Raw genomic sequence first — 26,459 nt, forward strand, 5'->3', positions numbered from 1 at the left:
TTATCGAACATTGTAGCATCAGATTTTTTTATTGATAGTCAAAATAAAAACTAGCATCAGCTCGAAAAATTAAGCACTCAGTCCTCGTAATAATCAGCAACAAAATAAGCGGTATTTGTTAAATTTCTAAATTGTTCACGGTCCTAAATATAAGAAAGAACGGCAAACGGCAATCGTGATACATTTACTGATATTAATTGTTCAAATTAGTTTGTTATACTTGGACTCGCCTCGTTGGTCAAATAGCTTTGTACTGGGGCACCGTTCAGCATAGGGTTCGCATCAGGTTTACTCGTGGGAGGAGTAAATCGTACTGGTTTGTAATTTCGGACAATATCAATCCCTGCGAACAGTTCGACAATACTCCATAGGACATTGGTGTGGACGGCCGTAGTCTTTTTTAATGGTATGTTCCAGAAGGAGAATTTGAACCGGAATCAAAAAAGGGATTTACGTCGAAGGAGCAGAATTTACATCGGAGGAGCATACGAAGGGCAGGGATGGCCTTTGGATTATGATAGTGCAGTTGCGTTTGCGTATACACTCGTGCACTATAACATAATCTGAGCACTGCTGCTGTATAATCTAACCAGTTACACTCATAAATGGCCACCGATGGCCGAAGCTTAATTCGGTTGTCACTGCCTAAAATGTAATCATTCATTCAAACTAAACTTGATTCAAGCTTAACCTCACTTGACTTGGCATATTTTATTGTTAAAAGATAGATAGATATAGTGGTTACTTGCCAAAAGATGGTTGGTAGTTGCTGTTACTGTAAACTATTATATAATGTCAATTTTAACTATACTTACATTGAATCTCCCTTCAAACCGGCACAGTTATACAATTTGGTGGTGGAATAATCATATTCTGGATAGCCTTTTTTTTCTTTACCCACTAAACAACTAGCGGTACCAACTCTGTCACTTTGAGGGCGCCTCGAGTCCGCTTACGAGAGATCCTAGACAGGCTTGCAAAAACTTAAACTTAGGTCGACATTTCCGTCTTATCATACGTTTCAAAATGATTCAGCTATTACAAGCGAAGCCGGGAGCGTCGGCTTGTAAATAACAGGATCCAATCCGCCGCGTCATTTCACTCGGCGTCGATTTGAAAAAATAAATAATAAAAGATGTAACTCGTTTCTTGAGGATTTCATATTTTAAAATAAGTGTTTGAATGCGGACTTACTGCTAAGTCACGTCCATGTGGAGTGCTTGATATTGTTAATGCTGCCCCGCGGCGTTGCTCGTCTCCGATCGGAATAATCTTGTAATTGTACCGCTTTTATATTATGTCTGTAATTGATTGTTTCTCACGGTTTATTACTGGTTGTAATTAAATATCAAATATTGTTGTGTAATAACTCAAATATGATGCTTTTTGGGTTCCTGTATTCAAAGGAAACACCGTTTGCGTCATCTTTCAATAGGTTTTTTTAATATGTAAGCTAGCGCTAGACTGTTGTCACACCTGATGGAAAGATGATACAGCCTAAGGTGGAGCGCGCTTGCCTAGCAGATGCCTATTCACTCTAGACTTGAAGGTACCCAAATTGTATTGGGGGATACAGAGATCGGAAGGGTATTTCAGATCTTAGTGGTGCGTGTCAGAACGAGGAAGCAAATCGTTTCGTACGTGCCTTAGGTTACGTCAACTACGTACGGGTGCAGATCTTTTTGATGCCCTGTAAAGGATATATCTTTAGAATTTGAATGACTATTAAAAATAATTTCTACTAATTAATATCAATTAAATTAATAAACGCTGCAGCCGAAATACTTCAGTGGCAAGAACACTTGGATCGAAAACGAAGCCTACATTCAAACCCAGCCAAGCGCCACTGAGTTTTCATGTGGTTAATTTGTCTTTATAATTCACTTAATTCCGTGAGGAAACCTGCATATCACAGATGAAAAACTGCCACACGGTTTTAGGCATTAGCCAAGTAGCGCGTACATTTAAAAAAGTCAAATGATAGCGTTTCAATATACGTGCAACGCCATCTATCGACCGTAAGATTAAACATATTTTATTTGCCGTCGTCTCGACTAACAAGCGATTTAAAAATCCGTAACATACATAATATTTGTAAGGGTGTTATGGACAAGAATTAGTAAGAACGTAGACAACCGTGCCTGTAATGGTATATTACCAACTCTCCCTTAGTTTTTCGTTCTGTAACATTCCGTACACTTTTAAAGCGCTGCCGGCTGTGATCCCTAGTGCGTTACATAAAATCCTACGTTCCAAAGTTGGTATTGAGAGTGTAATGGATTTGTGCTAATGTCGCAGTAGTCACACACATTGATGTGTCAGTATACCCGTCTTTTATAATATAATATGTAATAATTATTTGAAAAATACGAAATACACTGGCGCAAAAGTTTTGATATATTTAATAAAAAAAATACTTTATCAATTACATTTGAAATAGACAAATAGATTTGTAGCCAGTGGCAGGTCCTTTTAATACGAAATTACATAGAATTTAATATATAATATAATATCAATAGTACATAGTAACTCTCAGAGATAATATTAACTTCTTACGGAAGAGACTCGATGGAAATGAAATACGCAGGCGGACAGATCTGGACCTTAACACACGTGGTTTGACGTAGTCGTTAAGCAAAATAGAGAGACGTATTATTTAGGTACGTTATATCGATATCACTAGTGGGAGTTGGCTTATCGACATATTAAAGTGTTTAGAGGTTGATCGTCAAGTGTTAGGTAGAAAGTAGTCCATACTTGGGTTTAAAGCTTGCTTCGTACCAAAATAAATCAAATTCGGTTCTGTAGTTTGCGAAAGAGCAACAGATAGACCGACAGAAAGAGTTACTTCTGCATTTATAATATTAATATAGAAGTATAGATAATTCTAAATCATCATCATCCTCCTGCCCTTATCCCAATTTACTTGTGGTCGGCATGTCTTCTTCTTCCGTATTTCCCTATCTGACGTCATCTCACAAGTAACATTCTTTCCAGCCATATCCTCTTTCACACAGTCCATCCATCTTTTCATTGGTCGTTCATGCTCAAGACCTTCCTCACAATATGTTCGTCCACCTTATTAATTATTACAACACTTTCCCTTGTGCTACCAAACCTAAGTAAAACCAAACAGCGCGGTGTCTTTGCTCTTGCCATCTATGTAAGAATAAGTAATTCATCATGTGTGTATCCGTTGTAATGAAGATTCACGTCTTAAAAGACGATCATGGAAGTTCGGGGATTTTATTTCTATACTTAGATATTACTATACTATAAGTCTGCGGAACACTGGGTCTTAGACTTAGACATATGTACATATACATTTGTAAAAGTATTTTAACATATATATGGGGATAAATTCTGCCCCCAACCAATTAATAAATAATAATAAAACATAAATTAATAATTGTGCATTAAACAAAAATTCATAATATGTACGTGCTGCAGAACTACTTCAATAACGGAAAATGGATTTAAGATTTGTCTAAAAGTAAAACTGAACGAAAAAAAAAACAATACGATTATATTTTTAATATACATATTTATTCATAAATTACGCGGTCACATGATATAAATTATTTACAATTAAATAATACAGTTAAATTTATATAAAAAATAATATTAATGATCATGGTCGGCTCGCGGACGACCGTTCCGGAGGTAGTCTGTGGTGGCGGACAGGATACCCGGGGAAGGGTCACCAGCGTTTGTACCGGACCCCAATCTAAGCAAAATTTATTAATTCCAAGCTTTAATATCCGGAAGCTGCAATAAATATGTTAGGTGTAGAAAATAAATAACCATAACAACTGAATAGATTATTAGAACATTTAAACTTTAAACAGTGACTAGAGAACGCACGAGGATCGATTCTCCGAGCGTCTTCTCGTAAGCTTTCAATAGGGTGTAACACTTAAACAATACTTAATAAATTAATAAATAATCATTTATGTAAAAAAAACTCCTTTACACTAAGACTCCGAATCGTATAAAAATCGTTTTCCATTAATAATGTTCGCAAAATTGGTAAAAAAAAAATCATTCGGGGTACCGCAAGGTTACATCTTGGGTCCCGAGTTAATATATCTGTCAGTCCATGAAATGAGAAATGGTTTCTCGTGTTCCCTTTTAGTTATCGACTACGTTCAGGTAGAAGGCGGCGAGCGAGTCCCCCTTGGAGCCGACGGCGCGGGCCTGGTACTGGCCGCCGTCGTCGGGGTTGCACTTCACGATCTCGAGGCGGTACCGCGACGTGCCCTCCATTGTGAACTTGTATCGGTTCGATGTCTCGTCGATCGGTTTCCCGTCCTTCAGCCATTGGAGCTGGAGTGGTGGCTACAAACATAAGGCATTCATCAATTTAAAAGTAAACTAACAGCCTGTACTATTCCCTCTACTGGGTCAAGGTTTCCTCTCCGTTAGAGAAGAAGTTCGGAGCTTATTTCAACGCCAGTGGTGGATAGTTAAGCGGCAGAATTTCATTGAAATAAGACACATGCAGGTTTCTTTATGATGTTTTCCTGCACCGCCGAGCACGAGATGAATTATGTACACAAATTAAGCACATGGAAATTTAGTGGTACATGGCCTTGGCCTGGGTTTGAACCCGGAATCATCGGTTAAGGTGCACGTGTTAAAAAATATATACGATATAGGTAACTATACGGATAAGGGTACGGCCACCACCGCTAATGGAATTTCAACCAGTACTTAGATCGCCAATGCGTCACCAAGCTTGGGAATGAAGATGTTAAATCCCGTGTGCATGTAGCTACACTGGCTAACTCATCAAGCTATACTCACACAGATAGCGATTGATAACAATGCTCTCCATATTACCTTATCCAGCTCCGCGCTGAACACGGCGGGTTCTCCACTAGTGACAGTGGTGGAGGCGGGGAAGTCGCGGTACTGCGGCGTGGCGGGCGTCTCTCCCGACACCGACACGACGAGCGTGCACGACGAGAATGACTCGCCGGCGTCGTTAAACGCCTCGCACGTGTATACACCTGAACACACGCACCGATTACTAAACAGTCCAGTCCTCCAGCTAGATCAATTATATCGATATATTTATGTTATTGTTATTTTATTATTGTATGTACTGAAATAAAATATATCGTACCGGCGTCCTCGGGGAATATCTCAGCGATTTGCAACTTGTGGATGTTCGCTTCGCATGAGTACTGGAAGTCCTTGGAAGGCTTGATTTCCTTGTTGTTGTGCAGCCAGACCACGTCGAAGCGCTCTGCGCCCGCGATTCTGTCCATAAATTCGTTTGGATTAACATCAAGTTTTTTTTCATTCAGTATAAATATACGTGACGAGAACAGGGGTCGTTTAAAGTGACTTTGAATAGTTTTAAAAGGCTGTCATGTCAAAAATTACATTTAAAAATGATTTTAAACCCAAAAAAACATCCAATACTTGCTAAAATTTTTCTACTACCAAATTTGGCTCGAGGCATTAAACCTTAGTAGCAAACATTTTTATGTTCCGCAACGCAAATGTGCAAATATACCATCTGATAATGTGCACACCATCGCCCATAAGCACTTGCACTGTTAAAAATACAAATCTTTTTTTAAAATATCAATGCGATGTTAACATCGCGTTCTAAGATGTCATGTATCTTCTGCCAACACACATGGGCAAACCTCTCTTAAACCAAAACACATAAATGCTGATGAGCTCGGCTACCTGCAGGCCAGCGCGACGGGCTCCCCGTCGTGCACGTTCTGCGAGCGCGCGTGGTCCACGATGCGCGGCGGCCGGTCCTTGGGCGCGCCCGCCGCCGGCCCGTCCGCTGCACACAACGCGCGTTAGCTCACATGACGTATGGAATCTTACACGATTTCAGTTTGTTAGTTATTCTCTTAACTATTAAACGATAACGATTTGTAATAAGTTTAATTATAAAAATAGGTAAATTAATCATTCACAGGAAAGGAGTGAAAGTAACCTGTAAATCTCCCCCTGCTGGACTGAGGCCTTCTCCCTCTACGACGTAGAGGTTTGGGCAATAATTTCACAACGGAACAATTTAATAACGGAACGTTGGTCCAAAAATAATGATAACAGATGTACTATCTCATCTTACTTACGAATGTTTACTAGTCAAACGACCTCGAACGACTGGACGGACTCGAATGCAATTTATTATATATACGAATACATTTTATAAATCATTTTAATTTACCTTTAGCAATGCGGACAAGTAGCGACTAAGATTTCTTTAACACGAGAAATAAATTAAAATTTTCTGGAAACATAATATAGCACAGAATTTATCAGAATTGTAGAAATAGAAAACTTCATTACACTTTCAAACTACAGCGAGATTTGCCTTTAAAAATATGTAATGCTCACTTCTGACGGTCACGTTACACTTGGTCTCGACTTCTCCCTGGCTGTTGATCGCCTTCAGGGAGTAAACTCCCACGTCTTCGGGGAACACTTCGTTAATAACCAGCGACGCGACGCCGTTCTTGTATTTAAGGTCGACGACCTGGTGACAGTTTGATTTTATTTACAATGACGAAGGCAGATTAAAAAATCACCTATAATCAATTGTCACATCTGATATGATTAGGGCCGGTAACATTGTTAAAAAGTATAATTTTATTGCTAATCTCATCAAACATGCGAGTACCTCAATAATTAAATTAAATAGGTATATTCATTGTAAAAATATAATATACTGACCTCAGAAGAATGCAAAGGTTTGCCATCCTTAAACCATTCGACCCTTGGGTCAGGGTCTCCTCTAACTGCACATGACAGTAGCAGAGGAGCACCATCTTTAGCGGCGAAGGAGTCTGGCAATGAGCGGGCGAAGGAAGGCTTGCACATTGATGAATCAGATGCTGGTACTGGAAATAAAGACAGATAGATTATTACAAAGTTTTGGAGATCAAATACAGGTATATACGGTCTGGAATACATTAAATTCTTATGTTTTATAAATAAAGAACTGTCACCTGATCCAGAGGCGATTTTAATTGATGACTGAAGAGCTCTTAGATGAAGACTTTTTTGATGAAATCAAAATAACTCCATAAACTACACTACATTTAGGCCAATGGAAGGTTCGTTATAAATGTATACCATACAGAGAAATGAATATTAATAAAACGCGTCCAGCATTATTTAAATGCCAATGAAAACAAACATTAAAATGTTCGAATTTTACGAGAACCGATATTAAATCACGAGACTTACAGACTAGTTCCTTCGTCGCACTCCTAGATCTCGAAGCTGCGTCAGAGTCCAGTTTAGCGCCGTATTTCTTCTGCTTGCTAGCCTCGACTGAGGTCTGAGGTGAAAACTTCGGACGCGGACCGGACGATTTGGCCGGTGGGTCGATTGTCACCTATGATTAATTTTATGTCATGAAATAATTGAAAAAAGAAAACGCTTAAAAGCCCAACGTCTATTGTAAACGTACTTATATTTGAAAAATGATTATGTCGTTGATGTTATTAGAATGTTATTCACCCGACATTTTGTGTCTCAAAGATAATACGGATTTTAACGAACTTCTTTATGCAAGTGAATTATCTATAACAAATAAAAATATTGACAAATAAGCCTACGATGATAATTCGTCAATATATTTAAAAAAAATCTACTCGAATAAGTTACGTCGATTCTAAAAACCGAACAAGTTTCTTGTAAAAGTTTTACTTAAAATATCTTAAAATAAATTCCTTAACGTTTGACAGAAGTTACCTTAGTCTTGGTGATTATCGGCGCAGGCGCAGGTTTGAGGGGTTTCTCGATGTAGCGTCTTTCGCCCGAGTACAGGAGGTTGTGTGCGAGCGTAGCTTGCTCCTCGCTTACTACTTCGCCTGGAATTCAACCAAGGGTTTAGTTTACACGCTCATGAAACATTATATTTAACTTTTGACGGCGAAAATAATAAAATAAAAAATATTTTTTTGTTAAATAAGTTTAATTTAATGTCAAATATGACATCAAACATTGCTAATGTACCCTTCCACATATTATGCCCTAGGCTGTCATTACCAATTATATGGATATTAATTTAGACATCCTAACAAGCAATTACAGTACAGTTAGCAACATCATTACAATTTAAATATTTAACACTTGTTTCGGGTTATTTTATGCACCAATAAGATACCAAAATATATTGACACTTTCAGTATTTATCGAATCAACAAATACGTAGAAGCGAAATTTCTGGAATATCACCTGCACCGTTTATAAATCGGATACAAGGACAAAATGACCATTACTAAACATTATAAATTAGTGGACCCTCACTAACCTTCTACGATGACGACGCAAGAGGTCTCATCCGTTCCGTGCACGTTGGTGGCGACGCACGAGTACTTGCCGCTGTCCTCCGGCCGGCAGTCAATGATCTCCATGGTCACCACGCCGTCAGACTGCGTCATCGCGTAGTCGTACTTAGACAATTCGCGCTTATCCTTATACCTGGAAATTATGTCATCGTTTGAGTTGATTTTTTTAATGTTTGAATAACATATTAATATCAGAGACGAAAAATAACCATCGCAATCGATCTATTAGGGAGCAAATGGACTACAAGTACAAATCCGTCGTGAGAAAGTTTGTGGCTGTAATAACATTCACAAAACTGACAATCCAAAATACAGACATAAAAATGTTTTCATGTTTGGCATTAGTAAGATCTTTGGTTAGGTGTACCTTCTTAGATAATCTTGCACAAAGTCCTACTCTCAGGAAAATAAATCTGTTAACAAATGTTAAAGTTAAACATATGTTCCAAACTCACCATTTAACCGTGGGCGTGGGTTTGCCGCTCAGACAGCAGAGCAGCTTGCAAGTATCCCTCGCCTGCATCACACGCGGACGCAGCTGGAAGGTGAAGGAAGGTGCTGTCTCGCTCCATTCCTGCCAGAAGGTGTACGGCAGAGGTTCGCGACGACGAGGCTCTTCGGAAACGTGCTGTCTCTGCACTTTGGGAACCGCTGAGGACAGAAATGACAAATTACTATCACGGTTCCTGTGTCGCTGTAAATATCCAAAATTTTCTAGAATATATATGTATATATTTTTAAATATATTTTTAATTGCCTCACGTTCCGAAGAGAGTGCATTTCTCAACGTTTTAATCACGTTAAAAAAACATACGTATAAACATGAAACAATCTATCAGAATATTCCATCCATATCAAATTCCTCTTAAACAATCAGATCCATGAGTTTATTTCATCAAATTGAAACAAGTTGAAAGTCAATCAGTTTATAACTCTCTGACTAGAACGAGATTTAATTAAATCCTAGACAATCTAAGAGCCAATGAACTAGGTTTAAGAATAGAAACATTCGTGACCTAGATTTAGACGAATCGACTTTTTGCTTGTATAAACAACAGTCTTACAACGGCAGTTAGATTTGACATGCATAACTATACCAGTATATCGAAAGCACACATGTAAAATAAAGTATTATTATTTATTATATAATGACTTTAATATTTATAAATTAGATTTAATTTATATGCTATAAAATAAAGTTAATCTTTATTGCAATCCTGTGATGAAATAGTTTAAAACGTAACCCGAGTTATGTTAATAAGACTTTAATGTTGTAATGGTAATTACTTCTATCGGTATAATTTTTACAGATAAGAGGAAAAGTTACAAAGAAATAATTTAAATAAAACAAAAGAAGATAATATTCTTCTTTCGACAAATTAAGAACAAACAAGAAGAAACATTGCAAACAATAAACTGAAGTTAACCGAACTTGTTATAGTATTCGAAATAATAGCTTTACCAAACAATTATTTGATACATTAGAAACATTTAATAGCTGATTTCAATATTATAATGACAGTCCCGACTTAATAAATATTACTTGAGTAAAATAGCAAGAAATAGCATCCCAAATATTATTAAAATTGATTTAGGTTTAGATGACACATTAAACCAGTTGTTCTCAATCCTAAAACATTTGACGTGGCTCCGTGTAAAAAAACTGTTTTAAAAATATCAATATAATATTTTTGGGTCAATTTTATAAAATTGCGATTCTATAGATAGATAGTATTCCACGCAACATAATGTCAACGTATAGTGTTACCAGACTAAAAAAAAACGACTGCATTAAACAATAACAAGTATTAATCATTAAATCCAACACGCTCCCTATAAATCTCTCGTCAAGACACACGCGCTATGACAGCGCGCTTCTTGATGGACGATCTTATGTTTAATACGACAAATTGTGGAGTCTTTTGAACTGGCATATTTATTAATTGGCATTTAACTAAGCGGACGAATTTAGGTTTAATTGTAAACGATTGTGAAACCGATGTTTAATGTCAGACAGGAATCTATTTATGTAACAACGTACATACGGATACGTTTTAAATGTTCGATTTTTGATTTACTAAAATTTGTATCCTTCGTTTAGTTTTGAAATGTATATGTAATACAATTTAGATATGTCGGAAGGAATAGTGGATAAAAGTGTAATCATTTAAATGAAAATTGTATTATATTTCTAGGTGGACGGGCAAACGGGGCACCTGATGGGAAGTGGTCACCACCACATTAGCGTTGTGAGAAATATTAACCATTCCTTCCATCACCAATACGCTACCAACCTAGGGCTCTAAGATTTTATGTCCCTTGTGCCTGTAGTTACACTGGCTCATTCATCCTTTAAACCGGAACACAACAATACTATTGTTGTTTGGCGGTAAAATATATGATGGTGATCAGTGTTGCATAGCATAGCAACTGTTGCTTTTCAAATATTTGTTGCGGATTGATAAATGTTGCTTTCGATAAATCAGTATTATCGAGTATTATGTTACTGCATAGTTCCGTAATACTGATTTATATATTTTTTAATTTGATTTGATATCAATCCGCAACAGTTGCTTTGCTATAACCGTAACAGCACCACAGGTACCTACCCAGACGGGCTTGCACAAAACCCTACCGACAAGTAAAAAGTAAGAAATATTAATATAATAAAGAGTAATATTATTATTAATAATCATTAAAAAAAACTAACAATTAAACATAAACACTTTTCATATTTTATTTTGACATATTGGGATATTATTACAATCCATAACCAGTGGAATTTTATTAGAGAAGGAAATATGAAAATTACTAACGTACACTAATAGACATTTCATTATTTTTGTTCTGACAAAACTGTTCGTTTAGCTTGCGGATAGAGGAATCGTTCAATAGATACATTAACATTAACAGCCTGTAAATTTCCCACTGCTGGGCTAAGCCTCCTCTCCCTTTGAGGAGAAGGTTTGAGCAGATTCCACCACGCTGCTGCAATGCGATTTGGTGGAATACACATGTGGCAGAATTTAGTTGAAATTAGACACATGCAGGTTTCCTCAGGATGTTTACCTTCATCGCCGAGCACGAGATGAATTATAAACACAAATTAAGGACATAAAATTCAGAGGTGCCTGGGTTTGAACCCGCATTCATCGGTTAAGATGCACGCGTTCTAACCACTGGGCTATCTCGGCTCTCTCAATTTTTTGGTTCAATAGATATTTAATATTATTTTAATTGAAACACTAGATGATTAATTTTCATAGATACTATCCGTTATCCGTAAGCAAAACGAAACGTTTTATGAATATAGTAAACGCGTAGGAAGAATATGAATACTGAGAATTATATATGAACACAAAACGCCTGATGTAAATTCAATAGCATATATGTAACCGAGCACGTGCTTACTGACAATCTTACTACACGTGAAGTATGTACATAGTATTTAAGTTTAAACTAGTATTTAAATTTAATTAATATTGCTGATTCTGCTACTATCAAGCTGACATAAATTTATTTTAAGACGGTGGAAGAACGCTTAGATGAAAACGGTAAATTAATTTTAGAAATTAATTTCCTAAAAAAAAAATTTTTTTGTACGTCATTATTACATATAAAATAACGCAAACATTTATAAAAATAAAATGTAAAAGAAGGCACGGCCAACTGTGAGCCCGTGGATGTTGTAAATTAAATTAAAAAAAAAAAATCTTAATTATAAAATCTAAGGTCTCTTTCACACGAGGATTATTATTTTGACTAGATGAGTATGAAATCCCAAATATGTTTCAACGTATTGTACATTTTATTGAAGAATATCTTCAACTCATGGTAAATGATTAATTTCCCTATAGACTTTTAGACTGATATAAGATTTCAACATCAATGCACCGCCAACGACATGCTTTTGTGAAAACGGAACACAGCCATAATTATTAGTACTTGTTTCATTAGAACAACCAGTCAATGTGTGGTACCCACTAAGGTGATCAAAGGTTACCATCACGAATGTTACGGTACTACATTAATAGATGTTTTTGTGATACCAAACTGGGAAAAATACTAAACGAATATATATATATATATATATATATATATATATATATATATATATATATATAAAGTTATAACAAGAGACAGAGACCGTGACGTTACAAGCATGAATCGAATGAATGTTCTTGTAGAATATTTAAAAGAGATGATCATTTTTTGTATCAGCAAATCTTTTTCTACATATGTATTTGTTTTTTAAAGAATAATAACAATGGCCCATATCAATATAAAGAATTACTAATATTCCTATTTGCCCCTCCTTTTAAGCTTATCGATTGTGTTAGGTTAGGTTAGATGGGGAGGCCAAGCCGTCAGGATCGATCCTGAGACTTTTTACATTGCTGGACGGCCCGTAAACCATTGCGCTATTACGACGCTTAAACTTTAATATTATGCATATTAGTTTAGAGACATTTCTATAACTTTCATTCGAGTGTATGGTTTTGAAACATTTCTGCAACACAGTCCAAGTGTAAAGTTTAACTTACGTTGTACATTCAAAAAGACGACTTCTTCTCTGAAGCCATAGTGATTCTCAGCCCTGATGATGTACTCGCCGCGATCCTCTAACTTTGCGCGGTTGATTATGAAGTAGTAATCGTCGTTGGCGTATCTGTGTAGACATTAATATAACATTATATACATGCTGATTCAATTTGTGACAATTTTTGAAATGGTTATAACATTACCTAAAGAATTATAAACTACTCAGACCAGTCGGGCCAACGGAGGAATCTAAGGTGCTAATATCTATTGTGCCTGTGCACTGGCTCACTCAACCTTAAAACCAGTACAGGATAATACAGAGTATTGAAGTTTCAGATGGTTTTAACTCCTTGTAAAACACGAACATATTCTTGATATGTTAATAAGTATAGTCTATATATTAATTGTTTGCTTATATGACAGATCTAACTCAAACGGAGTAGAGGTCGAGTGGAGCGAGCGTACCTCTTCATGTACTTGACGGACTGGCGCAGCTCGCGGTTGTTGTGCGACCACGTGACGGTGGGCGCGGCCACGGCGATGATGCGGCAGTACAGCTTCACCGACTGCCCCTCGTAGCAGAACGCCGACTGCGGCTTGATCACGAACCGCGGGGCCGCTTGCCGCCGGTCTGCGCACACGTCGTGTTACATTCATCGCTTTGATAGAACTCGCGACAGTCATTATATGAACTGGAGAAGGGGAACGATTAGCTTATGACGCCAAATTTCCGCCTCCGTAAAGTCAATAAATCCTCCTTGGAGCGAGGTATTCGTAGATAGTAAAATTCCGCAGATATTTTTAACTTTGACGATTCATATGGTCAAATCGTTTGTTAACAAATCATTATTAAATAAGGCATACTATTCAACACTCTTGTGTTATATAGATAGTTATGTATAATTGTATTTAGCTAACAAAACTCTTTATATTTCAAATGTTCGAAAAGAGTAACTACTGAATTTCTTGCCGGTTCTTCTAAGTAGAATCTATATTTCGAACCGGTGGTAGCTTTACTTTTCCTCAATTTTTTTCCATCACCACGAAGCACGAGAAGTATTATAATTACAATTTAACCACAGACAAAATCAGTGTTACTTTGCGGGACTTGAACCCGCATTCCTTGTTTATAACTGGGAAATTTAAGCTCATAAATTCAAAATAACAAAGAACTGCCGTATAAAAGCAGAAAAAAATCAACCCCATTTTATATATTAATTACGAATTGTTTAGATTTTTTAAATTTGAAAGTCAATAATTTTAGATGGATTAAATAATATTATTTACCGAATTGTCCGTCGTAAATCTTCCACTTCTCGATGAGAAGTTTGCGCAGGGAACTGTACTCGCTGAGCCTTCCGATCGGCAGCACGAATGATGACCAGTTCTGTTGAATATCATGAGGTATTAGATATCATAGGACGGACGCTGTCTTAAAGACGCGAAATTGTAACCAAAACTTACATTATAGAATTGAATTAAAATTAAAACAAATCACAATATTTTCAGGACACCAACTTGTTTCCTAATCACTATTTTTTTAATTAGTTAGGTGGACGGACAAATGTACTACCCTATGTGAAACGGTAACCAAGACATTGGTGCCGCAAGATATATTCACCATTCCTTACATCACCATCAATCTCGAGAACTAAGATGTTATGTCTCTTGTACCTGTAGTGACGGTAACTCACTCGTCCTTTAAACCTGACCACTAAAATACCAAGCATTGCTGTTTGGCCGTAAAATATATGATGAATGAATGGTACCTACCTAGACTAGCGGCCTTGCACAAAGCCCTACCATAATATCTTTATCATCATTAACTAATTTGATACTACCAAAAATATAACTGTCCTTTTTAAACAGTACACGCGAAAAGGAGATAGCAATATAGAAATACAATGTACATAAAATGAACAGCAAGTTTCCACGAACCTCGTATCTCTCCCGCAGCCTGTTCCTCATCTGTTCGTATCTCCTCGCCTGTATGGTGGCAGTGCGGGCGGCGGTCGCGTCTCCGGCCAGCCAGCGGTGAGCCAGGCACTCGTGGGCCGTCATACGCTTCCTGGAATTGAGAACGGGTCTTAGTCGTTGGTCACATGGATTGGGATGAACAATATTTAAGAATGTTGCATTAAAAATCGACCTTGAAATCTTACTCCCGCAATGGGTGTGAAACTTCAAGAAGTTTTACTTGAATATTCATAGAGTTCACAATGTCGATGATAATTAACACAAGTCACGGTTATTTCGAAGGTTGTTATAATTTTGACAGTATTTATTCTATATCACATGGATATCAATAATACTTACTCCTTGTTCTTAACAAGCAACCTCCTGATGAAGTCCTTGGCATCATCAGATACGTGCTGGAAGGCTTCTTCGTCGAACTCCCAGTCACACGCCTTAACGTTCTTCAGCGTTTCGATGTCGTTGTTACCAGCGAACGGAGAGAGACCAGATAATCTAAGAACAGAGGAAAACGTGATTATTATAAATATTTAATGTTAGGGGAAAGGATTAACGGAGTTAAAAAAAATTGCCTACATGTAATAATCTACTATTGGTACTCGTCTATGCCGATGTTATCAAGAGATGATGTTGTGATCGACGATTGATGCACAATAAAAACATTTCAGGGTTTCATTTATTACGACCTTGGTTGAAGCGACCGTTTGTCTACGACGACGTTAAATCTATGTCTCTTGAATTTAAATGTACAAAAACATCGAGTCGCCGGAGTCGCCAAAGACACAAAGAGTTTTCTTATCTTTTGTTTGTGTGTAAATATTTCAACAATAAATGAATATAAACCTGTCGGTATCTCTTTAGCTTTGTCTATAACGACTTCCGGATTTAACTCCGAAATGACAGTGGTACCTTCATCGTCTTTATATCCGAAATCCACTGTACGTAGGTAGAAGATGTTTGTGTACATCTGTATCTTAAACTTATAATTTTGTATATATTTATAATGCACACCGTCGATCTCCTTGTGAGCCACATATGATATGTCACAGAAACCATGTTCCACTACTCACAGCACGTAGGAGAGCACCCCGACGGCCCACATGTCGGTGTAGAAGCCGACGGGCTCGCGCTCCACGATCTCCGGCGCCGCGAACTCGGCCGTGCCCGTCGATATCTTGACGACTTCGTTCGGATCTAACTTGGTCGCCAAGCCGAAGTCAATGATCTGGTGAGAAGGATTTTAAGGTTTTATATTGTTTAATAATCATTTTACGAGACTATATGAACATTCATCTGAAGTTACGATCGATTTTAAATATAGATTTTATTGAGATCCGGTTCATCTATTGTAGTAACTAGCATCACTGAGAATTCAAAATTAAGACGGACTCGACAAAACATAAAACTATATAATTGCATATTTGATTAAGATGAACTACTAATAGTTATAGCATGCTTTTCGATAAGTTTGAATTATTTCTATATCAAATATAGTATCTGTACATTTCCTTTATTTTAATCAATATATAAAACGACGAGAATACTTTTCAACGAAATTTTTCCTATAATTAGTAAGGTGTCTGCATTTTTACCTTGACGTCAGTGCCGGTCCTGGTGGTGCACATGACGTTCTCCGGCTTGAGGTCCAGGTGTATGATGTTCTGCTCGTGCATGTGTCGCACTCCCTCGCACACTTGGCGCATGTAGTGCGCGGCCTCCGCCTCGCTCATGTTGTACCCGGGCTCCGTTATGCGCTCGAACAGCTCGCCTCCGGACATGCTGTGAGATTGAGTTTTAACGTAAGTTTAATGACAGCATTCATTCATTTATCTGTGAAATTACTACATTTCAGGAAAATAAATCAATTTTATCTTAATCAACAATTTAAGCTCTTGAGTTAATGAACAATTTCGAAAGTCATAAAGAAACATTACTTTCGTAAACGATAAAATAATTACAGTTCACGTTATAGAACCCAACCAGCATTGGAGCAGCGTGGTGGAATATGCTCCATACCTTCTCCTCAACGGGAGAGGAGGCCTTAGCCCAGCAGTGGGAAATTTACAGGCTGATTATGTTATAGAACCAATTCAAGCTGTTCATGAACACATCCATCGACAAAATACTCACAACTCGAATATCAGCACCATTTCATCGTCGTCTTCGAAGGCATCGTGCAAGTTGATGAGCTTGCGGTGATGCAGCTGGTTCATGATATCTATCTCCTTCTTGATGAGCTCCTTCTCCATGGCACCGGCGACAGGTATAAACTTGGCCGCGAAGTAGTTCCCGGTGGCGCGCTCGCGGCAGCGGTGGACGACGCCGAACGCCCCTGTGCCTACGACAGTAGTGATCACATTGATTATAAGCTTTTGGATAATTAGGGAAACACTGGGAACTTTCGAATCAAATTATTGGACAAGGGACTGGACTTTTTTCTACATACATTATTCTACAACAGTACAAAGTATCACCTTTGTCAAGTAGAGACAGAAAAAAAAAAGGTTTGACATTTCAAAAAAAACCATCATACATAAAAATTACAAGAAACGTTATCCCTATATCGAAATGGTTAATGACAAAATATTATATTTATCAAAATCATAAAACAACCTAATAGTTATACTTTCAATATTTTCAAAATGTTATTTAAACGTCTAACGATAAATATTTTGCGGTAAATTTATATACTAATAGTAATTATATAAAAATATATATGTAACAGTATTAAAAGCGCACACCGTGCAGTAACTTCAGATTTAAAATAAATATAGTAATAAGCAATATTCAATACTAATATCCATGAATACTGAAATAAATAAAATAAAGTGTCTAGTGTATTTTTTTATATCATAAAATCTTCTTTTTTTTTAAATTTAATTTCGATGAATATTATCTTATTTTAATTTAATCAATATGAAAACTTATTGCTTATAATATATATTATAAACTGGTTATTCTTAATTAATTTTCAAATAATAAAATTTTTCATATCTGTGTTCGAACGTGGCTATAAGCGAGTGTAATTATGTAATTAAAAAAAATTAACTTATAACATTATAATATATAGTACGCGTGTGAGAGAGAGATGCAGATAGATAGAGATGCACTACATCGATCTATTCACACACAGACCTCCACGGGGTTTCCGTTTAGAAGAAGCTCTCACGAAGTCACCTGCGAAATTCGACATTGTTTTTATACCAGTAAGGTTCAAAATTGAACGACTACGTGTTAGTCATGTGTTAACAAAAAAAAATCTATTTTCCCAAGCAACTTCGTGAGTTAAGTTTAGTTCTACGCTTTACTTTCATGCTTGTAGTCGATTTATCATTGGTTTATTTATTTTATTAAAGTCGGCACTGACCAGCTTAATCTTAACAACAAAATCGTTGACCAAAAAGATTCGTTTATTTTTTTTATATACTGTTTTGTCTCTAAAATCTATTCTCAAACCATAAACAAGTTGTACTTTTGGATTATATTCGAGATATATTTTAAAGCTACAGGTATTGTAAAGGGTTAATCAATTCAATCTAACTTACCCCTCCATTTGTACTAGGTCCGATGTAACAATTGTAGCATGCACAAAATCAATTTATTTTTTTGTTGCGTCAACACTAAACATATCTTTTTAATCTCAAAGTACTACAAAATTATTTTAAAAATACATTAATTATCATCATAATTTAAAAATTAGCATTTTTATAAATAGTAAATTATTAATTATTCTAATTTACCACACATGGTTAAAAATTAAACTAATATTCAACTAGTAGCAACTAATTTGCAATGTTTTTTTTTTTTTTAACAAACTTAATTCTACGAGTTATTAATTTATTCTAGAATAACACACTTTATATGCTTAATGATAATTATAATATGATATGTTCGGTCGCAATGTATTGAAAACGTGATCTGTGCCACGTGGCATACGTCGTGGGAAAACGATGTCCGATATGCTTTAAGTCAAGTGTGCTGTGAGGTTGCTGCATGTAACTTGTGCTAGTGTATTTTGTGGAATGTTTCGTGTGCTCTTACTTGCTGTACCACGAGTAACAGAGTGCCACACTAGAAGCAAACCTCGCAACGTGTGGTTCTAGTCTGTGTATACAAACTGTCAAGTGTTAAGTAAGTTGACAGTTTGTTCTGCTGATGTGATGTGTAACGTAAAATTCCAGGAATATTGTGACTTATATTACGTCTAAATTCTGAGTGTTTCTTACAATTTTCGAGATGATTGTGTGTATGTGCATGTGTGTTTGTGTGTTTGCGTGCGTATGTATGGGTGAGACTTTTAAATGCCACGTGACACGTGTCCACTGCTTTATATGTGATGTGCAATGTGTCCTAGGTGTTACGAATCATGAAATTATATGAGTCGTGAACTAGACCAGACTAGTTTCTATATTGTATTGTACTTACAAAAAAACAAAATAGATTTGAAGCGTAATTATATATACGATGTATCGTTTCAGTTATAAACTTACCAATCTCCTCGAGGATATCGTATTTGTCGTACACAGAGCATGTGCGGATCTCGACGGGCTGCGGTACATATTTACTGTAGATATCGAATACGTAGCTGTCGTAGTCCTTGACTGGGCCGTGGTCTGCGTTTGTACGGATGCGTTTGCCAGTTTCGTCGACTGTTAACAAAAATATGAAATTTTATAATGTTACATTTTTCCTATCATTTTCCAGCTATCCGTGGAAGTGGTTCGGTGAAACGGGACGGAAGTATGTAACAGGAAGCTGAGGAAGCGCGCGCTATTTGATTTGACCAACAGCTAGAGTTGGTCGTTAGATAGTACCAACTCATTTTCCCAGATGATATAATATCATTGTTCCTCCTTACCAAGGTAATATGTAGAATGTAGATCTTACGCGACTACTGCAAGGATGATTTAAATACATACGTAAAAGTATTTCAAATTAGTGACATTTAACTACATATACAATTTTGTTAAAGTAAAAACAATTTCGGTAAATTGACCTTTTATTTTTAAAAGTCAAGACAGGTCACAGTCACGGACAGTTTAAAAATTTTTTAGCATTTTATAGTGCTGCCAGTTATGGGATGTAAAGTGTAAGCCTTGTTTAAATAATATTGATAATTACGACTCGTGGGTTACCACTATTATTATTAAAGAGAATTATTAAAATATGTATTTATTAACACACACGTGTCGTGTTTAGTTAAATTCAAACTTAGAATAAAAAATAGTTTAATAAACAGCATTGAAACTACAAAAACATTCTTTTTTTTTAAATCGTGTATTATTATTTTAAATTTTGTTAATGTACTTTTGTGAACGACAGCCAGTCTAACTTTATGCTTAACAATAATGCCTTCAGCGTAACGTCCACCGTATGTACCAAAATATTATCTGTGGTCATTAAAGTTGCAATTAAATATTTGAAGTTAAATAAATCTCGTCATATCGTATTATACCTGGATATTCCATCTTCTTGAACTCCTTCTTGATGATGGACTTTGTCTGTATGAGCGACGTTGGTTCGCTCGGTTCCGAACGTCCGTATATGTTCTCAGCGTACACGCGGAACTCGTATTGCTTGCCTGATGCCAATCCTGTGATCGCCATTGTTGTGAATCTGTAGAAAAATAAAATACAAGTGAATTAATTTAATTTAAACCAGCTTTTTATCCTCAACATCGAAATGGTTGCAATTGTTGCGTCAGCTTACTTGTTTTATTGTTTATGATATACTATTTTCATACTCATAGCAGTTGTTGATTTTTTTGATGATAAGTGACCACCATAACCAGTAGACAATGGTGCTGTAAGAAATATTAACCATTCCTTACATCGCCAAAGCGCCACCAACCTTGGGAACTAAGATGTTACGTCCCTTGTGCCTGTAGTTACACTGGCTCACTCACCCTTCAAACCGGAACACAACGGGACTGAGTACTGCTGTTTGGCGGTAGAATATCTGATGAGTGGGAGGTACCTACCCAGGCGGGCTTGCACAAAGCCCTACACCAAGTAAATTGATAAATGATTGTAAACTCTTGTCTATTAAACTGTATAGTACTTTATAGTAAGACGCATGCATTTGGGGTACTATCCCTAATTAGCTTTGGAATTTATTTACATACACTTCCTAATATAAGGAATAAATATGAGGAATTTGAATTTATTTTCTTCTCATTATTATTTGTTCATAGTTTTATCATAATTTCATACAATTCTAATCAAAATCGTACAATTTTTCACATATGTGTATAATGACTAAGTATTTAATATTTTAAATTACCTCTCAAAAAATATAATTCAGGTTCAAAAAAAAACTTTATTCAGGTAGGTTTTTACGACCACCTTTGAATCGACTTTTTACAAAACTGTATTAAATGAAGCTACCACCGATTCGGTATGTAGACTCTAACTAGAAGAACCGGCAAAAAAACTCAGTAGTAACTCTTTGATTGAGAGACGGATAATGTTCGAAACAAGTCTTACCTGGTGTTTCCTACCCTTATCCAGCTGGACATGGGGTGTTCTCTCTTCTCAACCAAATAGTTGGTGATGTCTGAACCACCGTCCCAAACTGGCGCTTTCCATGATAGTGCCAGCGAGTCCACGCCGATGTTGTCCACGGATGGGAAGCGTGGTGGGTCGGGACGATCTGGAAACGGCGATCCAAAAATTAGCAAAGACTATAGGCAACTACTTGAGTACAGTTAATCTAATTAGTTAATAAACTTTGCTGGTCAATACTGATAAAGTAGTAGAAACTCGAGTACTGAATTAGTTCCTTTCGTATTTAAAAATATGTTTACCGCTAATTTCGATGTTAATAATGGCCGAATCCTGTCCAAGTTCATTTTCAGCTGTGATTCTGTACGGTCCCGAATCCATCTTGCTGGCATCACGGATCGTGAGAATAGCGTGGCGTTCTGGAATTAATATTAAAAAAAAAAGGTTAGTCTTAATATTTAATTTAACTTTAAACCAGAAATAGGAGTAATTAAACAAAATTTAGAAGTTAATTTAGTACAAAGTATAATATCGGCATCTAATAAGCTCAAGAGAGTTGACAATTGCGCACAAATCTATATCGTACCTTTTCTCTCTACATGGTAGTGCAGACCAGACTCAATAGTCTCTCCCTCTCGCACCCACGTGATCTTAGGCACCGGGTGGCCAGTGAATGGAACCTTGATGACCACATTCTCGCCCTTGTCGAAGTATGCTGTGTCGCGGAATCTTGGTGGCACGTTGAGTTTTGGTGCGGCTGGAAGAAAATGAGGTTTATAGTTATCAAATGGCAAACTGAAATTTACTCTTAAACGACTATAGCTTGAGATTGACAACCTGATGGTCACCAGTGCCCATACACATTGGAACCCTAAAAAATATTAATCATTTATCATGCCAGTATTGTATCCCTTGTGCTTGTAGTTACACTGACTCACTATACCCTACAAAGCGAAACAGAACAATTCTAGGTAACACTGTTCATCAATAAAATGCTTAACGAAATCACAGCGGCTCTTAAGTATCTTAAATGATATTTTATTCACGACGAGAGATTGAAATCTGCCGTGCAGTGTTCTTCTAAACGAATTGGAACCCTGAGCGTGGGGAATGAGACTCACTCATGATGAGCAGCTCGGCGCGCGTGCTCTTGACGCCGGCCTTGTTGACGGCGCGGCACACGTACTCGTCCGCGTCCTCGCCGAACACGTCCATCACCGTCAGGAAGTGGTTGTCGCCCTCGCTCCAGATGCGGTGGCGCGGGCCGTTGGTTATCTCGCGGGCTCCTGACAGAGGTGGATAATAAACGGAGGTTAGGCTCGGTGGGTCGGCTGGGAAACGTAACAGGCGTTACTTTTTGACAAAATTGAGGTCTCAGATGTTATTTACCAATTGCCTATACACTAACTCGCTGAACTTTCCCACCGGAACATTGCCAAACAACGCTGTTGAATGCGTTGGTGGTACAATTTAATTCGAAACATGGTCTTATCCTCACGATATTATCCTTGATTGCCGAGCGCGAGATTAATATTTTAGAATAAAACTAAAATAATTACGATAAAGCGCAATGGCGTTTACCTCCATTTTGTTCCAAAAGTTTTAGGTCTTGCTTTATTTTTGTTATTAATATTAATTTGTGGTTTTTTACTTACCCTTGTACCATGTAATGGTTGGTTTGGGTGATCCAGTGATGGTGCACTGGAACTTGGCATTGTGGTACTGGATGCAGTTGGCATTCTTCAATGGTTTCACAATCTCCGGTGGTGTTGCAGCTGAAATATTTTTACACTCAGATGATGGGCCACAATATTTTTTTAAATTAAAAAGTATAATATAATCTTAATAAAATGATAAATTGTTTTCAATTCGTTATGATCTTCAATTATAATTTTATTTTTAATATTTAAATGGCGAAGAGTCCTATCCTATATGAATGTTTCCTTTGTAAATTTTTTAGTTACAATACCACAGTACGCCATGACCGAAATCAGCCGGGAAAATACTAATCAACACATATTTTCTAAAGTCCTACTACTTACCCTTCGGATCTACGACCTTGACTTGTTGGCTGTTGGTGCTGGGAGGTGAGAGACCAGCTTCGTTTTGTGCTATGACACGGAACTCGTATTGGCGACCCTCGATGAGGTTGGCGCAGTTGAGTTGATTCGCCACGCACAATGTCACGTTCACACGCTGCCAGCTCATTGAGCCGACTTCGCGTTTGTCTACCCAATAGCCTAGAAAAGGAAGTATTTATTTTAATAAAAAATACTCTTAGGTTAAAATGATTTTTAAATAAAACTATTATTTTAAAAAAATACAGATTACTGACAAAATAAATTTATTAGTACGTTTTTCGTTGTTTTATTATAACAATAAATATATTAGGATATGTAAACGCATGTTGGATAAAAGTTGCATTGAATATAATATCAGAAATCTTATGAAAATGTGTGTTACCTGTTAAAGAGATCGGGTTCAATTTAAAAAAAAATAATGCTCTTACTGAGGCAACTAAGAATAATATACAATATTGTTTTAGACCATTGAGAGATCAGTAATGTTAAGTTTTTCTTAAAATTGTCAGTTATCACTTCTAAATCCCATGACTTCTAGTTCTCGTAGTGTCGAAGTTTTACTTCAATCTTGGAAGCATTCTACTTCTACGAGTTTTACTTTGTTATCACTAATGTTACCTTGCACTCGCGATCCGCCATCGCTTTCGGGTTTGTCCCACTCGAGGTGCACGAAGTGTCCGCCCACAGACACGATACTGGGCACACCCGGAGCAGACGGAGGGTCGAAGGGCGCCTTGGCCTGAGAGGAGCAGGACAGACATTGATTATTATTATACTGGTCAGTACTTCTATAATTCGAATCAATTTCATGAAAATTTGACTGATTTAATGATATTTGGAACCAAAATATTTTACCTTGATCGGGTTAACACCCTCCAATCCAGGACCAATGCCATTATCGTTAGCGGCATGTATCCTGAAGTTGTACTCTTGACCTTCCGTAAGACCGTGTACCATGAACCTCGTATCCCTGACCGAGGACGCTATGGTTATCCAGGTAGTGCCAGAGATATCTATCCTCTCGACCACGTAGTGGGTGATAGGCATGCCACCGTCATACGTGGGTGGTTTCCAGGCCAATGTGCATGTGTGCTTGTTAATGTCGGTAGTCTCCAGGGGTCCTTGTGGTGGTCCAGGTAACCCTGTGACGGTCACCGAGAACGAGTCTGATGTTTCGCCAGAGTTGTTCTTAATTGTGATTTTGTATGTTCCTGTTAGAGAAAAAAATTGTTAATTAATTATTATATTAAGTAAAGGCAGTCAGATATTTCTGCATAACATGCTTATTACGTTTTACTTTAACGTTTAATTTGACAAATTTCGACCACAAGAGGAGTAAGGGCAAATAACGAACTTTGACGTTGAATTGCCTTATAACTGTTCGAAATCTTGAATAGTCTATGATAATCATTATGGATTCGCGAAAAGATGGCGTACTGAATGTCAGCGCATTTGTTATCGATTTTGGAAGTAAATTTAAAGTAGATATATTAATAAAGAACTGCGCATAATGTAGCAGAGCCAACCTCAACTATTGTACTAATAGGTGAAACATTTATTTTATGCAATAAAGGTAGAAAGATACTCATCTATCTATCTATCTTTCAATGGAATAGGATACATACCCATGTCATCCTTAGTGATGTCCTTGATGAAGATAAGTATATAGTCATCGAAGACGGTATATTTAAGGTGAGGTGACTCGCTGAGCTTGTGTCCGTCCTTGCTGAGTGTGACGTCAGCGGGCTGGTCTCCCGTGTACAAGATCTTGATCTTCGTGTTGTCATGCTCCGGCAGATGCAGGTCACCCGGCATGCGAGTGATGCGTGGTGGGCCTAATGATATTGATTTTATAAGTACATGATTATTGCTTAGATATAGCCACTAATTAGATTCCTTGCAAGGTCCCTCCTTTCCAGTCATTACACTGAATAATATAAAAAAAGATCCATAAGACTCGAAAATATATACTGTATACTCACTTCCAATCTTAAGATGAGCGGTGCAGTAAATGTGTCCAATACTGTTGCTAGCTTCACACGTGTAGTCGCCCTCGTCGGCTTCCGTGGCCTCGAGGATGTTCAATTTGAGTGTTCCTTCGCGGGACTCTGATATGAATCTGTTGAAGAGAATATTATTAACAAAAGTCGTTATTAACATTCAGAATCAATTTTCAAATAAGTAATTCAGTATTGGATTTTATCAAAATCAGAACGGAGGCAGGAATTTGTGAAACTCGATTGAAAAAATCGTCCTGTATTTATGTGACTACTAACCTGGCACCGAGCACGACCTCCCGGCCGTTCTTCAGCCAGCGGCCGACGGGCACGGGGCTGCCGGACGCGACGCACTCCAGCACGTAGGGCCGGCCCAGCGGGGCGCACATGTGGGGAGGCATCTGTTTCAGCCACTCGGGCTTCGCCCCACCGACCTCCTCGCCGGTGCGCACCGGGGTGGTGCAGCTCGAAGGTTCGGATTTGCCTGGATTGCAATTATTTGAATATATAACAAGGATCATTTCACAGATATACATTAAAGCACACCCGTAAATTTGTATTTTCTTTTATCCAAGGATTTTTTTATATAAGTTCACACTAAGCGCTTTAATTTGCTAAATTTTTTAAGAAAATTATTTTATAGTTCTTAAATTTTAGGCCTAAATAAGGTAGGCTAGAACAATCAAGTTTTTCTATACTACATATATGTCCCTTCGTTTGTAAACGCGTTATTGAACTTATGGTGTAATATTTTCCAACTAACCGGCATGGTTGACAGCGATGATCCTGAACTCGAAGTCTGCCTTCTCACTGAGGTTGAGCGCAGTGAAGGTCGTATCGAGCACGGCGTAGTCGTTACACTTGAGCCATACTGAGCTGCTGAGCTCACGACGCTCGATAATGTAGCCTGTTATACGGGAACCTGTGGACAATTGACGATTGTAATTGTTTTTTGGAAAAATTAACCGTTTTAGTTAATTAGTTCTAAAAAAAAAATATCCATTTTAAAACACACGAGTAAAGGCAACT

At 37.2% G+C, this 26,459-nt stretch overlaps 1 protein-coding gene across 5 annotated transcripts in view; it reads right to left on the minus strand.

Moving 5' to 3' along the window:
- Positions 1 to 3,524: 3,524 nt before the first annotated feature.
- LOC113393169 (twitchin) overlaps positions 3,525 to 26,459 on the minus strand; it is a 103,117-nt gene continuing 80,182 nt past the window's right edge. For all 5 annotated transcript variants that reach the window (XM_064219158.1, XM_026629919.2, XM_064219160.1 and 2 more), the window contains 33 exons: positions 26,194 to 26,352; positions 25,710 to 25,914; positions 25,416 to 25,552; positions 25,059 to 25,268; positions 24,289 to 24,644; positions 24,052 to 24,172; positions 23,395 to 23,592; positions 23,008 to 23,127; positions 22,474 to 22,638; positions 21,939 to 22,109; positions 21,655 to 21,771; positions 21,335 to 21,500; positions 20,305 to 20,465; positions 19,340 to 19,498; positions 17,985 to 18,026; positions 16,980 to 17,187; positions 16,442 to 16,628; positions 15,920 to 16,074; positions 15,192 to 15,344; positions 14,814 to 14,943; positions 14,163 to 14,262; positions 13,341 to 13,506; positions 12,878 to 13,002; positions 8,789 to 8,984; positions 8,297 to 8,466; positions 7,735 to 7,853; positions 7,225 to 7,375; positions 6,709 to 6,875; positions 6,373 to 6,511; positions 5,704 to 5,809; positions 5,129 to 5,265; positions 4,843 to 5,012; positions 3,525 to 4,338 (listed from right to left, as the gene is read on the minus strand). In XM_064219158.1, the coding sequence (XP_064075228.1) occupies positions 4,132 to 4,338; positions 4,843 to 5,012; positions 5,129 to 5,265; positions 5,704 to 5,809; positions 6,373 to 6,511; positions 6,709 to 6,875; positions 7,225 to 7,375; positions 7,735 to 7,853; positions 8,297 to 8,466; positions 8,789 to 8,984; positions 12,878 to 13,002; positions 13,341 to 13,506; positions 14,163 to 14,262; positions 14,814 to 14,943; positions 15,192 to 15,344; positions 15,920 to 16,074; positions 16,442 to 16,628; positions 16,980 to 17,187; positions 17,985 to 18,026; positions 19,340 to 19,498; positions 20,305 to 20,465; positions 21,335 to 21,500; positions 21,655 to 21,771; positions 21,939 to 22,109; positions 22,474 to 22,638; positions 23,008 to 23,127; positions 23,395 to 23,592; positions 24,052 to 24,172; positions 24,289 to 24,644; positions 25,059 to 25,268; positions 25,416 to 25,552; positions 25,710 to 25,914; positions 26,194 to 26,352 (5,273 nt within the window). In that variant the 3' untranslated portion in view covers positions 3,525 to 4,131. The remainder of the gene's footprint in view (positions 4,339 to 4,842; positions 5,013 to 5,128; positions 5,266 to 5,703; positions 5,810 to 6,372; positions 6,512 to 6,708; positions 6,876 to 7,224; positions 7,376 to 7,734; positions 7,854 to 8,296; positions 8,467 to 8,788; positions 8,985 to 12,877; positions 13,003 to 13,340; positions 13,507 to 14,162; positions 14,263 to 14,813; positions 14,944 to 15,191; positions 15,345 to 15,919; positions 16,075 to 16,441; positions 16,629 to 16,979; positions 17,188 to 17,984; positions 18,027 to 19,339; positions 19,499 to 20,304; positions 20,466 to 21,334; positions 21,501 to 21,654; positions 21,772 to 21,938; positions 22,110 to 22,473; positions 22,639 to 23,007; positions 23,128 to 23,394; positions 23,593 to 24,051; positions 24,173 to 24,288; positions 24,645 to 25,058; positions 25,269 to 25,415; positions 25,553 to 25,709; positions 25,915 to 26,193; positions 26,353 to 26,459) is intronic.

The sequence above is a fragment of the Vanessa tameamea genome, chromosome 26 (assembly GCF_037043105.1).
Source record: "Vanessa tameamea isolate UH-Manoa-2023 chromosome 26, ilVanTame1 primary haplotype, whole genome shotgun sequence".
NCBI lineage: Eukaryota > Metazoa > Arthropoda > Insecta > Lepidoptera > Nymphalidae > Vanessa > Vanessa tameamea.